Source organism: Hemiscyllium ocellatum, chromosome 2 (assembly GCF_020745735.1).
Source record: "Hemiscyllium ocellatum isolate sHemOce1 chromosome 2, sHemOce1.pat.X.cur, whole genome shotgun sequence".
Taxonomy (NCBI): domain Eukaryota; kingdom Metazoa; phylum Chordata; class Chondrichthyes; order Orectolobiformes; family Hemiscylliidae; genus Hemiscyllium; species Hemiscyllium ocellatum.
Genome location: NC_083402.1, coordinates 35,742,969 through 35,759,186, shown reverse-complemented (window position 1 = coordinate 35,759,186; position 16,218 = coordinate 35,742,969). Strand labels below are relative to the sequence as shown.

General features: G+C 39.6%; 1 protein-coding gene across 2 annotated transcripts in view; it reads right to left on the bottom strand.

Annotated features, from left to right (window-relative positions):
• ap3b1a (adaptor related protein complex 3 subunit beta 1a) overlaps positions 1-16,218 on the bottom strand; it is a 309,270-nt gene that overhangs the window by 36,687 nt on the left and 256,365 nt on the right. For both annotated transcript variants that reach the window (XM_060835806.1, XM_060835815.1), the window contains exon 25: positions 5,382-5,479. In XM_060835806.1, coding sequence (XP_060691789.1) covers positions 5,382-5,479 — 98 coding nt within the window. The remainder of the gene's footprint in view (positions 1-5,381; positions 5,480-16,218) is intronic.

Genomic DNA, 16,218 nt, shown 5'->3' with positions numbered 1-16,218 from the left:
CAAAATAAATCCAGTTTTTCCTGTCCATTTCATTTTGTATTATCCGTCTGCATTCATGCTATCTTACACTCAGGAGGGTCCAGTATGCAGACATCTTTGTGGACATATCTAATGCTGTTTCTTCATTGAAATGGGCCAACTTGGCCCCCAGGGGAAAATGTACAAACTCTCGATGATCAGTCAGACGAACTGAATCTGTCAGTTTTAGGAAAGAGATCTTCTAGAATTTCAGCTGTCAAGCCAACTTATCCATGTGAACTTAGCCGTTCCAAACGGATATGCTCCCTTCCTCTCACCTCACCAACTGGATCACAGTGAAATACAACATAAGCTCATCCAAAAGGCAAATGGGTGCATTAAACTTGGCTCTCATTAAACTAAGGATAGCCATGAGCAAAACCAATGTAGTGTACAAAATCCCATGCAAGGACTGCACAAAACACTACATAGGACAAACAGGAAGACAGCTAACAACCTGCATCCATGAAACGACACGACCAGCTATCCTTAGTAGCCACATACACAGACGACAAACAACATAAATTCGACTGGGACAACACTACTATTATAGCGCAAGTCAAACAGAGAACAGCCAGGGAATTCCTAGAGGCATGGCACTCATCCACTGATTCGATCAACAAACACATCGACCTGGACCCAATATACCCGCCACTGCAGCGGACAGCAACTGACAACCGGAAGTGGCAGAGACACATCCCTATAAATGCTGAAGGAAACATGACAGAAGCGCTTCACAGGAGGCTCCCAAGCACTGAGGATGTCACCTAGACAGGGGACGAAACGTTTGCAACAAAAACTCACAGCTCGGCGAACAGAACCACAACAATGAGCACCCGAGCTACAAATCTTCTCCCAAACTTTGATTATACGATTATTAAAGGATTGACACTCTGGAGGCAGGAAGCATGTTTCCGCTGATGGGTGAGTCCCGAACCAGAGGACACAGTTTAAAAATAAAGGTAGGCCACTTAGAACAGTGGAGGAGAAACTTCTTCGCCCAGAGAGTGGTGGGTGTATGGAATGCTCTGCTACAGAAGGCTGTGGAAGCCAAGGATCTGGATACTTTCAAGAAAGAGTTGGATAGAGCTCTTAAGGGTAGTGGAATCAAGAGTTATGGGGTTAAGGCAGGAACAGGATACTGATGGAGGATGATCAGCCATGATCATGATGAATGGTGGTACTAGCTCGAAGGGCAGAATGGCCTACCCCTGCACCTATTGTCTATTGAAACCAAATACAGCTATGCCATCTGAAAAGTATCTTTAAAGTGGAAGCAGGATGACCCTCACTGCAGTTTCAGCATTTGTACGCTTACTGAGGGTAAAGGGGTTCAAACGTTTCATTATAATGAAACAATTAAAGCCAGTCCTTACATGGCGTAAAATGGTTTGTGTGTCATAAACTTGAACATTATGTTTGAGGTACTTTGAAGCATCATGAATATGTTCAGTGACTGACACCACTGTACTTACAATCTCAAAAGTAAAAGGCTTGGTCCATCAAGCCAGGTTTCACTCTGAGATCTGACTTGCCCAAAATTACCATGACATGGGATCATAATAATAGGCACAGGGGTTTTCACTGCTTAACTGCATCCTCTGTTTGAAAATGACTGACAAGATATGGAATATAGAATTTGTACTCTACTGCTATGCCAGTTGAGTATCCAAAAGTGTGATCTGATGCAGCCAGATGTGTTGGTAAAGACAGAACACGCTTACTGCCTTACATGATAGTTTGATTCTCATTTTCAACTTGCACTGCTGAGCATGATACGGCTAGTGAATTAATTCCACTTGATCACACTTTGTGATCTGTAGCTCTGACTGTTTCTTTAAATATTACTATTGAGTCTGCTTCCATCACTTTTAAGCCAATGTACTCCAGATCACAACAACCTTTGTAAAATGTGCTTATATTTGTTTCTGGTAAATCAGCTAATCATCTTAAATTTGAAGTCTTTGGCGATCTCTTGCTTCAGAAAGATCTCTCACTTTTGACTAATAAGATCCTGTTGTCATCCATTTGAACAATCCCGGTTTCACCACTTTAATGAAGCACCTCTTCCCTGGCAGCATTCCTGTAACTTTTCCTCAACCTCCACAAAACCTTTGACATTCAAGTGTGATGCCAGAATTGAATGCAATACTCCAATGAACGTTTCCTTGTGTTTGAACTCTCCCTCGACTAAGCAAGCCAGCGATCTGTTACACTCGGTCAACAGCTTTCTCACCTGCTTACATTTTTCCTGGTATCTTCTGCTAATTGCTGTCGCTGCAGCCCTTTTTAAGTTATATTATTTCGTTCATATTGTTTTTCCTTATTTTCTTGTACTAAAATATATCACTTTGCATTTATCTTTATTAAATCTGCCATGAAAACACAATGCTGGAAATCAGGCAGACAGTCATCTAGACTCAAAACATTAGCATGACCTGCTGTGATTTCCAGCATTTTTTGCTCTCATGGCAGATTTCAGCATCTCCAGTAATTTGCTCCTTAATCTACCATACATCTGCATATTTTACCAATCTGAACACGTCTTCCTAAAGTCTGTTATTGTGCTGTTCACGGTTACATTTCCAAGTTTTCTATAATTTTCAAACTTTGAAATATTGCCCTGTATATTCATCAAATCTTGATTAGATCAACACTTCAGAGTGGAGAGTGGGCATTTCTTGTTGCTATATAATGCAAAATAATTTAGAGGCATTGAAAATTGCAAGGATGACACCAGAAATGTGGCTATGTACATCGTTGTCAGGGTGAATCTCTGCTCTCTTGAAAACAGATGGATTAATGGTGACCTACAGACAACTTTAAAAGTATTAAAGTGGACAGAAATAATCGTTTCTCTTCTGGATAAGAGAATAACGAGAAGTCATCAGTAGTTCTTTCATAGGACGAGTGTCGCTAGCTAGGTTACATTTGTTACCCATCCCTCATCAATCAAAAAGATGATGGTGAACTGCCTTTATGAACCCATGCAATGCAAGTACATTCGCAATGATATTAGGAAGGAGTTCTAGGATTTTGAGCCAGTTTCAGTAAAGGAATGGTGATAAAGTTCTAATCTGGAAATGATTGTGGCTTGCTGTGGAACTTACAGGCTAAAAGGTTTTCCTGTATCTGCAGCTATTGTTCTTCGAGGTGGTAATGGTTGCAATTTGAAGGGTGCAGTCCCAGGAGTTTTGATGAGCTGTTGCAGTGCATCTTATAAATGGAACACATTGTCACTCTGTGCTGGTGAAGAAGGGAGTGAATATTTTTAGTGCTAGTCAAGAGGGCTTTATTGCCATGGATCGTGCTGAGCTCAAGTACTGTTGGATTTGCACTGATTTGTAGGTAGAAAATATTCCATCAGACTTCTGACTCATTCCTTGTAAATGGTAGATAAGCTATAAGTCAACCAACTACCCTCAGCAGAATTCCCAGCCTCTGATCGGACTTGCAATTGCAGCATTTATTTGGATGGTCCAGTTCAATTTCTGGTCAATGGTAATCTCCTCAGAATGTTGATAGTGGGGGATTGAGCAAATGTAATGCCATTAAATATCAAGGGGTGATGGTTAGATTGCGTCTTGTTGGAGATGCTCATTTACTGTCACTTGCAATGGCATGAATGTTACTGGTCACCCAACAGCCAAGGCCTGAATGTTTTTCCAGGCCTTGCCGTACATGATAACAGACTACTTCTCTCTCAGGGGAGTCATGAATGATGTTGAAATCATGTAATCATTAGCAAACATCCCCACTTCTGGCCTTATGAAGGAGGCAAGATCATTTATAAAGCAGCTGAAAGTCGTGGGGCAAAGGACACTACTTTGAAAAACTCCTGCAAAGATGTCCTATATCTGAGATAAGTGACATCCAACAAACACAACCACCATTGTGCTCTGAATAACTCCAAACAATAGACAATATTGCCCCTGATTCTCTTCTCGACTCTACAGTCTGAAATGTTGCCTTGATGCCACTTTGAACTGATCTCTGGAGTTGAGCTATTTTGCCCATGTTTGGTCCAGGGCTTTAAAGAGATCTGGAGCTGAGTGGCCCTGGTAAAGATTCAGAAGAGCATAAATACTAAAATGGACAGTTATACCATATGGCCTGTTTCTGGGCGTTACAGACTGTGTAAATCTAAGTCAATAACATTTATCAAAAACAGCAATGGGCCTAACAAGGTTCCCTGCAAGACACTTGTCACTGGTGCAAAAAACAACTATTCATTACTGTTTGCTGCTTCTGTCCCAAAACCAATTTTGTAACCATGCTATTAGTGTCGTTAATCCTTTATTTTTTGAAAAATCTATTGTCTTATACTTTGAGTGACTTTTGAAAGGTCATGTATCATCATCCAAGTCCATCAACAAGTATTTGTTATTTCAAAGAACTGAGTATGGTAACTGAACACAATTTACCTTAAATAAATTCAGTCTGACTTTCAGTTATTAGCCCACAATATACTGAATAGTAATTTATTTTGTCCCCCGAGTGCCTCTCACTATTCCCCTAACCGGTGATGTTAGGCTAGCAGGCTGTAGTTGCAAAGTTTACCCCTCCATCCTTCAAAAAAAATAAGTATAATATTTGTCAGATGCTCTGGTACCACTCCTATATCCTAGTTGGGCTGAAAGATCCACACCGTCCACAATTTATACTTTTACTTTGCTGAGCAATTTATCTCATTGGACCCAGTGAGTTCTCTCGTTGGAAGTCAGCCAACAATAAGAATATCCTCTTTATTTTTAACCTACTCAATATTGCTACCACCTTCTCCATTACTATTTTATTGGCAGCACCCTCTTCTCTAATGAAGACTGATGCAAAATGCCTCAGACAAGTTCTTTGCCTCCACAAGGTTAATGTTTTTGGTACAAACCTGTCTTACCTCTCCTTCAACTATCGTTTTATCAAGTGCTTATGAAAAACTTGATGTTCTCTTATAGGTTAGTCATTAAACTATTTGCATATTCTATCACCTTTCTTTTGCTCGATTGAAATCTCTGCACTTTCTATATTTAGCCTTGCTAATGTTTCAGGTAGGACCCCTTTGCCAGAATCACATTAAAAAGAACAAATCAACGGCTTTCTTCAGGGATCGGCGTGACTTGCTCAAAGTTTCCACCAATGAATAACTTCAGACATTCCCTCCCACTTCATGTGTGTACACAAACACACACCTGTCAAAATATTTCAGCTAGTTGGGGGAAGTATGTCAAATTAATACTTGGATCTACTGACCAAATTACAGAGAAGAGCGTTTGGAAATTTAATTTTATCATAGAACAGGATGCAAATTTTAAAAAAGTGAAACCTAGATTTAGCGAAGATTATAAAAATGAGCACTCATTCCTCACCTTGTTCTTTCTTGAAATCCTTTTCAGATGTGGTGACTGGCATAAGCAGCTCTCCCACTGGAGGTTGGACAGTGACACTGAATTGATCATTGCACGTGCTGCAAAACATTCACAAAATTGAAAACTTATGAATCAAAGTTAACATGTGTGGTATGTGTTGATACTTTAAGTTGGAACTAGCTCAATTTTGTTATGATTTTTATATTGACTGGAAAAACAAGAGGCTGTGGATTTTTGGCATTTACATTGAAATACCTAAAATCTTATATTCATCATATCTCCAATTTTTTTTAAATTTTCCTCTTGGCAGTTTTATGCTATGTGAAGTAGGTTTAGTAGAGGAATATTACCATGGACAAGGGTCATTCTCAAACACCTTTCCCAAAAAATACTGATCCGGTCTGATTCCATCATCAGGTGCCAGGAATTGGTGAATGATGGGTTGGTGGGTGGAGCGGGGGGGGTGAAGGACATGAAAGAGAAGATGAAAAGGACAATTGGAACAAAATCTCATCTTCGATCAACACTTCTAGTGAGGGTCAATATAAAGCAATCAGCATGGACACTGGGCAGATTTTTTCCACCCCTAATCAACTGATTCAAGGTATACCAGGAATTGAAGCGGACATATTCCTTAGCTTTATGCATCAGTTACACATTGGATAAACTCAGTGATCCATTGGCAAGCTTCACCAATGTCAGACCTGTCAGTAATCTCCAACCATTGAATACGGACAGCTATTATAGATCAATGTTTCAAGCACAATTCGGATTGTAGTAAATAACAAATGGTTTCACATTCAGTTAACATTTTCATATCCGCAATATAATGAGCTATAATATTCTGCAGCAACTATAAATTTTTTCCCATCTCTCACCTGTACCACAGAAAGCTGGAGATCCACTCCACTGCAGTCAGGCAAATTGATTGTCATGCAAAGCCACACACAATGATTGACACCTCAGGCCAATTGATCTCACTATAACCTCCATCTCCCCTGCCCCGCTAGTATTGCTCTAAAACCATTGATCGGAACACACAACCGATCAGTTTCCATTTTCTGATTTCTGGCAGGCCAATTAAGGTGGTGAGTAATTGTGATTACACTGCTAAAAGATCAATCGAATTTGCTGAAAGATTCAATACTTCTTTGGAGGGACCAGAAGGCAAACATGATGAGCAGCGGTATTCTGAGATGAGCAACTACTTTAAAATAAAATTAACGTTTATTTCAGCAGTCCTACCCACATAAGTGCACTCTGAGGTGCGAATCAATATAAAAACAAAAAAAAAGGTTCAGATAGCTCAGTTTGAAAAAAAAATAAAAGCCGTTATGTTGTGTATACATTTATCTAAGGAATAGAATTCAACACAGAATGCATTACAACACTTAGTCAAAAATACTTTTTAAAATTCACATGTTGACACTTTTAACAACTTATTTTTCTTTTGAAATGGCAGCCTTCTTGCATTGTAAACTAAACCACATTTCAGCCATCGCTTTGTTTGATCATTCAGCTCACAGTTTAAACCATTATAATAAAGACCTCTTTTTGATGTCTGTGGCAAAGCCATTTATGAGCATCTTAATCATAGGCCAGAATTCTCTATCATTGATCTGGATTTTATCTTACAGAAAAGTAATAAACAATTACTGGGCAACACTTCAGAAACTCAAATTTTTATTCATTCTAAATACCATAGACCGCACTTGCCATAAAACATTGATTTGCATGAAACTCTCAGGTGATGCCAGTTGACCACATCAAAGTCACAACAAGCCTCAATTCCCCATCCATAGTCACCACCGAGAAAACCAAAGACAACACTGTAATATCTAGCAACACGTTTGGTTATCCTATCCTAGGCATGGTTAGTGAAACAACTCCAGTATGAATTTGAATACAAATGAGTCAATGAAATCACTAAATGTAAAAATCTGTCTCATATGCAGATACACTGGAATGCAGAGACATTCTTCTGAAAGGTTATCAATTACAACTTTATTTTTCAAATAATGATAATTACAGGATTAGAGTCTCAATGACTGAAGTTGTACAAATGAAAAATTAACATTCCCAATATGGAAGAACTGAAATACAATATTGCATCATATTGTGTACATGTAAATTTAGAGTTCAGGCTGTTAACACAACTCATCCAAACAGGGTCGCTACAGCAATTGAAAAATGTATGCATGCCTCATAATGCAGAGTAAATTTACTGCTTCATGGGTTAGTGTATATATACACTACAAAATATTTGTTCTAATTAGTTCTTTGAAGCATGCTCCAGTGTTATTGCACTCCCACTAAATGAGGAGATGAGCACTCGATTTTATGCGATAGCCATAATTTTGAAAGTGCAGTGCAATGATTTTTATTACTGCACCAGAGGCACAATGCATTTCTTTCTTGCTCATGTACAATCTCACTCACATCATCAAAAGCGTACTCTTTAAAGGAGGAAAATCTTAATTTGAATTATTTTCATACACAACTATTTCATCTGATGACAGATCTTTGGACAATTGCCAGCTTTGAGAAGATTTGGTCAAGCAACAACTTAATTTTGAAGTTGTCATATTCATTGACTTTGTCCTTGGTCTCAGCCCTCCCTATCTATGTTCTCCGATCCCACGAACTTCCAAAACATCCGTGCTCATCTAATTCGGATTTCTTGTGCAATCTCAATTTTAATAAACTAACACTAATGGCTATTGTATTGACCAGGTAAGGAGGGCTCAAGCACTAGTCAGCTCCTTGCTTTTTATCCTCCTTAGCTAGCCACAAATATTTTTACTTTCGTTTTAGCACACATTTATCTTACACTTCAATTAAAATTTAGCAATCAGATTAGAATTGAAGGGGCCAGTTACAAGATTTTCTTGAGTGAAAGAAAGAGGAATATTAATTCCTAAAATACAGAGAATGATATATAACACACCAAGTACACACACAAACACAGGTATAAAGCTCAAGAAGGGGAAAGTGGTAAGTATAAGGAGGAAGATCAGAAAATGGCAGCTGAAACAGTTTTCTTAGAATCTTTGACTTGTTACAGCTGAACCTGAGGTCGCTTGGCTGATGTAGAATCTGCACAATCCTTGGGCTCTCGATTAATACATTTTTCTTCAATTTCTTTATCACAGGTGCTGGCTTCTTGAGATGTTGAGAAGAATATAGGGGGAAGAGAAAGAAAAAGCCTTCCAGTCCTTGCAAATACCAATCATTTCCTTTCTTTCTTTTTCTGTGGGGTAGTTACTAAAATATAGCTCATTTATATGTTCCCGAGTTTGCTCCATTGACTTTCCAAGCTGGAGACTTGCAAGCAACTCTTTCACGAACAGTGCCGAGTGTTCTCTCAAAATTGAGGTTGTGCTCCTCAACAATCACAACTTCAAGTGAAAAAAATCTTACTGTCTTTCCTCATCAAAGAGAAGGATGTACACATATCCTCCAAGCTGAAATTAGTATTACATGTAAATAACTGAAATTCTACATTGGTAGCTGCCATACTGTTAAAAATGTAACAGTAATATTTCATTTTCTACTTATTGCATGCCAGACTGGAACAGGGGGTTGGGGACCTTTGCTTAGTGGGCTCCTGGCCAAATCCTCACTTGTTGCCAGCTGCATCACGGCCAGCTCCTGTTGTCTTTTTTGGTGGCCCTGCCACCAATGAGGACTGCTCAGGACGTGACTCAGTGGGGCTGCTCCTCTTGGCTAGCTGCTGGGCCTTAGCTTGCCTTTCCTTCTGCCTTCCTTTTCATGACGGCAAGGTTTCAGTTACGGCTGAGCTCACTGGAATTGCCTCCCCTCTCTATGCGAGGATAGCCAGTACTCCTGGATAACTGTGGCAGCAAAGTGCAGGGAAGCAGCTAGATTTTGCCAGAGATGGCCACTCTAGTCTGGATGAAGTTCAGTGGCTCCCAGCACATTTCCATTGGCTGCAGCAGTCCTGGCTCTTCCAGCTCACCTTGAGAAAGGAGAGGGGCCTGCTACAGTCAGACGTCAAGCATCACATTAGCCTTAATGAGTGGCAAGTGCTGAGCTGGATTACGGTTGGCATCCCACAGGGGAGGGTGTAGGGAGTGGGGGTGGATACCGTGTTCTGGGGAAACTTCAAGCCTCTTGTAGTCCCAAGGGGTGTGGTGGTGATCAGTGTATTTGTTCATTGTTAGATCGAGGGTGAGTGGTGGCAGTGTTGGGGCCTTCCACTTCAAGGTCTTGGGCAGTAGTTTTGGCACAAGAATAACCCACAAGTGGGAAGCCTGGGAGTGACCCAAAATGTAAGAAAGGGAAAAAAAGTCATGCCAACATACACAGACAACTGTGGAGAAACTTGGGTTCGGCAGCAACTGTAGAGGCAGAAACAGAATTAATGTGGCGGTTTGATATGACTCTACTTCAGAACCATTAACTCTCTCTCTCCATACAAAGCTGCCAGAGTTGTTGAGTTTCTCCTCCACTTTCAGTGTGCGCTTCAGATTTCCAGCATCCACAGTATTTTGCTTTTATTAGAGATGGCATCAATATGGTGTCAAATCAGATCAGGTAACGTACTGCAGTCAATTTGAATTTTGCAACATACAATGAGATTTGTCCTCATAACTCAACGACTGTAAAGCAAAATGATGCTAAAACGGGAAATGCTAAATGTGACTCCCTATTTGTCCAACTTCTCAGCCAAGGCAAAATTAAAACAGAAAATAAAAAGCCGCTTGATGCCCAATCAGTTGATTGGGTTCAATTTGCAATGAAATGGTAATTTCAGTGAAGACAATTTTGTTTATATTTCACATTGGTTCCCAAATTTGCCTCAGCCTTTGGTCAAGTGACCACATTGCCATTTTTGGCCCATGTTGATTCCTTTTAAAAAATCATTTGAGTCAATGAAGCTCTCTGGCATTAAAATTAGAAGATGGAAATTGAAAACTAATAGCCCATATTTCAACACTATTGTGATATCATGTCTTCAGCTGTCTAGGATTAGAGATTTGGAAGTTTCTTCCTATTCACATCACTACTACTTTCATCCTTTAAGAGGCCTTAAAACACAGCTCCTTGACCAAGCTTCACTTTATCTAACACAATATTTTGTGTGGCTCTGCATCACACTTTTTTAATGTTTCATAATGCTAAAGGTGTTGCACAAATACACAAGTAATTGTTGTTGCTGCAAACTATTTACACAACATACTGATGAAAACTACAAAAATCACCTTGTACAGATATACCGTGATAACAGCTGCAGTTAACTTTAGCAACATTGAAAGTGTTTGAAGTAATCTGAACTTCTGAGAATTGTTTCCAAACAATTTATACTTTAGCTTACATTGCAGCACCATCACAATCAACGCCCAGAACCCCTGGACCAACACTTGTAACACGTCTGCAAGTTAGAAAGTTTCCTTTACACAAGATTCTAAATGAGCTGGCTCATTAAAGCTAAGAACCAGTGCATTGAGAATTAGTTCTTCTGTGGTTAATAAGAATGAGTAATTGTTAATGTTTCTTCTCAACATCTTTAAAATCATTGTGGTTATGAGGAAGTGATCTTACTCTGCACCTTCTCTGTAGCTGTAACTCCATTATGCATTCTGTTCTACTACCCCGATGTACGTACTTATGGTATGACTTGCCAGGTTAGCACACAAAACAATAGTTTTCACGGTATCTTGGTAATGTGACAATAATAAATCAAATCAAAAAACTAGGGGACTAGAAATCCACAAGATAGCCCCAACAGATTAATATTTGGAGCAGAATTCCACAATCTTCTTTGCCTAAAATAAAGTTCTGGAGTTTTAACTACGCTAAACCTGCATTTTCAAAATAGAACCCACCCCCATCGAGTGGATAGCCTATTCAGATCACTAAACACTTAATTTTATTCACTACTTGATTCTAGAGATCTATGAGCTTATTTCAGTGTTGCTGAATAGAGGGCCAGTAATTACATGCTCTCCATTAAGAAAGATAGTGGCCTACACTTTGCTACATACTCAGTCATGAAAACATTTCAGTACCAACACCTCTCAGTATTTCAAGCTGGAGTCTATTGTGTGCACGGTCAAGTTCTTTGTAACTGAGCTCCTTGATGCGGGAGAAGCACTGTCCAAAAATCTGAGCAAATGGTGGTGAAACGCCATGTAAGATCAGCATCAGACAATTACTTGCAATGATTTATGAACACGGCAGAGATCAAGTTAAGAAGTCAATGTACTAAAAGGTTTATCTTTATATGTGGCAAGAGTGACTGCCCTTAACATCGAAAGGTGTAATCGATCAAGTGTGGAATCAAAGAGTTCCAGCAAAACTGGAGTCAATAGGAATCAAGAGAAAATGTTGCCACTGGTTGGTGTCATATCCAGTATAAAGAAAGATAGTTATGGCTGTTGGAGATCGCTAGTCTTGACTCTGGGACATGTTTGCAGTTCCTCAGGGTAGTGTCCTAGGGCTGATCACCTTCAGCTGCTTCATAATGATTTTCCCTCCACCATTAAGTCAGAAGTGGATGTTCATTGATGACTGCACAATGTTCAGAAACACTTATGACTCCCCAGATACTGAAGCAGTCCACATCCAAATATAGTGGACTTGGATAATACTTGGGCTGGAAAGTAGCAAGTACATTTGTGCCACACAAATACCAAGCAATAACCATCTCCAACGAAAGAATCTAACTATCATCCTTTAACATTCAATGGTGCTACCATCACCGAATTCCCCACTATCAACACCCTGAAGAAATCAGTGACCAGAAACTGAACTAGATTAGGAATTCTGCATTAGCAAACTCACTTCCTAATATCCCAAAGCCTGTCCACCACCGACAAGGCACAAGTCAGGAGTGTGATGAAAACGCCTCACTTGCCTACGTACAGTTCAATTGCGACCTGGCACTGGCTGGCAGCAGAGGGTGGATCAATTAAGCACAGACTAACCAGAGATCAGTCTCCAAAGTGACCTTAAGTGAGAAGCTTTATCATTGTGAGAAAGGAATAAAGAAAAACTTGAGACATTTAAAAAGAAACAAAGAAAACCTGCTGTACCCACTAAAGACAGGGATTGACTTGAAACATGTGGGTGCAACTAAATGGCATTTTTATCCTGGGGTGAAAGGTTGAACGCTGGTAGGAGAAATAGAATAAAGGGATTGAACCAGAGAATTCAAAAGGAGTTGAGCCGCCAATTGATACTCAAAACAAATTATTTGAAGGAAACAATGGACTTCAAAGTTTACTCTCTTATAGGATGCAGCAAATTCTTTTCTCACACACCTTCACACATACTTTCTTTACTCCAAAAATTTCAGGCAATGGCTTCATAAGAATTACAGTAAAAAAAAAATTCCAAATCTGGATGAATCGCATATATCAAATGAAGTAGAAATATGAAGAGTTGTCTATCGTGACTGTGAACAAGGAGCATAACATAAGATTAATCTAAGCTTGCTATAAAAAGCATAAAAGATAAGTCAAGCTATCTCATGCTGTTCACTGGCTCAATTTGGATAACGTTTCTTTACTCTTTACCAATGTTGTCAAGAAATGCTGCTATAGAACCAAATAACCGAAGTACAGCATGAAAATTCTCACAGGTTCTCACATACAGCATGATAATCTCCACAAATTCCATTACAATTTATGACTTTATCTCAATAGTCACGTCAATGGAAAAACAATATTAATATATTTTCACAAGGAACTACATGCAAGTTTGAATATTAACCAATATTAGGTTGTTTGTTCCCAAATATTTTTGTGAACAGTTGATTTAAAAAAGTGCTTTTTATAAACAAATAAAACGCTAAAACCATTAAAACTACCTTAAACTGCATGACAGTCTGACAACTCATTTTGCTCTAAGCCTCTTTGGTAAATAATGCAAATGTTTTACCCAGAGTATGGAATTATTTTATGACGGAGTAACACATGAAAATCACTGACAGGTACAGATTAGCTTCTCAATCAAACTTGCCCCATCATCTCAATGTCCAGAGAATCTTGACAATACACTTCCTATGCCTCAAGTATGTAACACAGAGACATATTGAAGGTGACTTGATAGGTATTAGAGAAAGAGGTAATTTATAACAAGAATCTGGATTCCAAAGGGCTTGATTAACTAAATATGATTTGCATTATAATTTCCAAGTTGTCATTAGTACTGGCTATAGGCACTTTTTTTTTAAAAAAAAGGGTGTACACTCAAGTATGTAATTGCAAACTTTAAGTAAATGGCATTTGGGGCAAATCTCTTACTGGTTGGAGGCATACTGAGCAAAAAGAAAATTAGATATGGTTATTAGAAGCCAATCATCTTAGACTTTGGCATTACTGTAAAAATTCTTCATAGAACATAGAATAATACAGCCCCAAACAGGACCTTTGGCCCTTGATGTTGCGCCAACTTATGAACTAATCAAACCCATTCCCCTCCACCACCCCATCATCATCCATGTGCTTATCCAAGCCCCGAATGTGGCTGAGTTAATTATATTGGGTGGCAGGACATTCCACGTCCTTACCACACTCTGCGTAAAGAACCTACCTCTGACATCTGTCTTAAATCTATCACCCCTCAATTAGTTATGCCCCCTCATACAAGCAGACACCATCACCCTAAGAAAAAAGATTCTCACTGTCCACTATATAATCCTATTATCATCTTGTCTGTCTCTATTAAATCCCCTCTTAGCCTTCTTCTCTCCAATGAGAACAGACCCAATCCCTCAGCCTTTTGTCAGAAACTCCAGACCAGGCAACATCCTGGTAAATCTCCTCTGCATCTTTTCCAATGCTTCCACATCCTTCCTGTAATGGGGCAACCAGAAATGTACACAATATTCCAAGTGAAGCTACACTAGCATTTTGTACAGTTGCAGCATGACAATCTCTATACCAATAAAACCTAACACACCATATGCCTTCTTAACAGCACTATCAACCTGGGTGGCAACTTTCAGGGATGTACATGGGCACCAAGATCACTCTGCACACCCACACTACCAAGAAACTTTCCACTGATTCAGTACTCTGCCTCCCTGTTATTCTTCCCAAAGTGCATCACCTCACATTTAGCTGCATTGAACTCAATTTGCCACCTTGCAGTCCAATTCTGTAGTTTATCCAAGTTCCCTGCAACATTCTTCTCCATTGTCCACCACTCCTCCAACTTTAGCATCATCTGTAAACTTACTACCCATCCACCTATGCCTGCGGCCAAGTTGTTTATAAAAATGACCAACAGCAGTATTCCCAAAACAGATCCTTGTGGCACACCCACTCATAACTGGACTCCAGGCTGAATATTTTCCACCAACCACTATTTGTCGCCTTCTTACACAAAGCCAGTTTCTAATCTAAACTGCTAAATCACCCTCAATCCCATACCTCCGCATTTTCTCCAACAGCCTACCATGTGGAACCTTATCAAAGGCTTTACTGAAGTCCACGTACACCATGTCAACTGCCCGACCCTCATCTACATGCTTGGTCACCTTCTCATAAACTCAATGAAGTTTGAGAGACGCAACCTGCCCTTGACAAAACAATGTTGACTATCTCCAATCAAATTGTTGCTTGCTAGATGATCATACATCCCATCCCTTATAATCCTTTCCAAACCTTTTCCTACAACAAACGCAAGGCTCACTGATCTATAATTACCTGGGTCATCTCTGCTGTCCTTCTTGAATAAGTTTGCAATCCTCCAGTGCTTTGGTACTAAACCTGTAGACAATGACAACTCAAAGATCAAGGCCGAAGGCGCCTCCATCTCCTCCCTAGCTTCCCAGAGAATCCTTGGATAAATCCCATCTGGCTCAGGGGGACTTATCAATTCTAAAATGTGTGAAATAGATAATTCGTCCTCCTTACAAACCTCAATCCTTTCTAGTCTAATAGCCCATGTCTCAGTCTTCACTTCTACAATATTCTCCTTTTCATGAGTAAGAACAGATGAGAAATATCCATTTAGCACCTCTCTGATCTCCACAGGGTCCACACACAATTTCCCACTTCTGTCTTTGACAGGCCCTATTCCTATCCTAGTCATCCTTTTATTCCTCAGGGTCATATATCCTGCTATCTTCAGCTAATTTCTCAAAGATGTTGCATCACAATGTTCAGCACCACTTGCAGCAGAACCTGGTCAACATTCAGGCTTGATCTGATCACTAAGTGACAAGGATTGTTCATGTCAGACAAGTGAGAGGGAATGGCCATTTCTGACAGGAGGCAAACTATCTCCACTGATGCTTTGGTTAGTTGGGTAGCTAGTACGGTCATTAAACATCACAGAATTATAGAATTCTATGACCCCATAATGTTTAATGGCAGTACTAACCATCAACACCACCATACTTTTTGCAGGCAGTAGCACCCTTTACCTGAAAGGTAAGTGTAACAGCCATATGAATGCAGTGCCTATAAAACAAGTTAGATTGGGACTATTAAAATTTGGATTTGGACATCACCCATCCCAAACTGCCTGAGAGAGGGTGGTGACCATTTGCCTTCTTGAACCACTACATGTAGGCCAGACCAGGTAAGAATGGTAGATTTCCTTCCCACATTGGTGAACAGATAGGTCACCATTAGGCCAACTCTGAATTCCAGAAATGTTCTGTTATAAATTCAAATTTCACCAACCACTATACATGAATTTGAACTTGCATCCCGAGAACATATTAGGGATGAGAGATTCTGGATTACAAGTCCAGTGACATTAACACTACACTATAATTTGCACTTTTTCTGATGAAGAATTCACATCCCATCTCCATAAAGTTTTGTCTTGGAGATAGGAAAAAAAAACATTTTTTTCA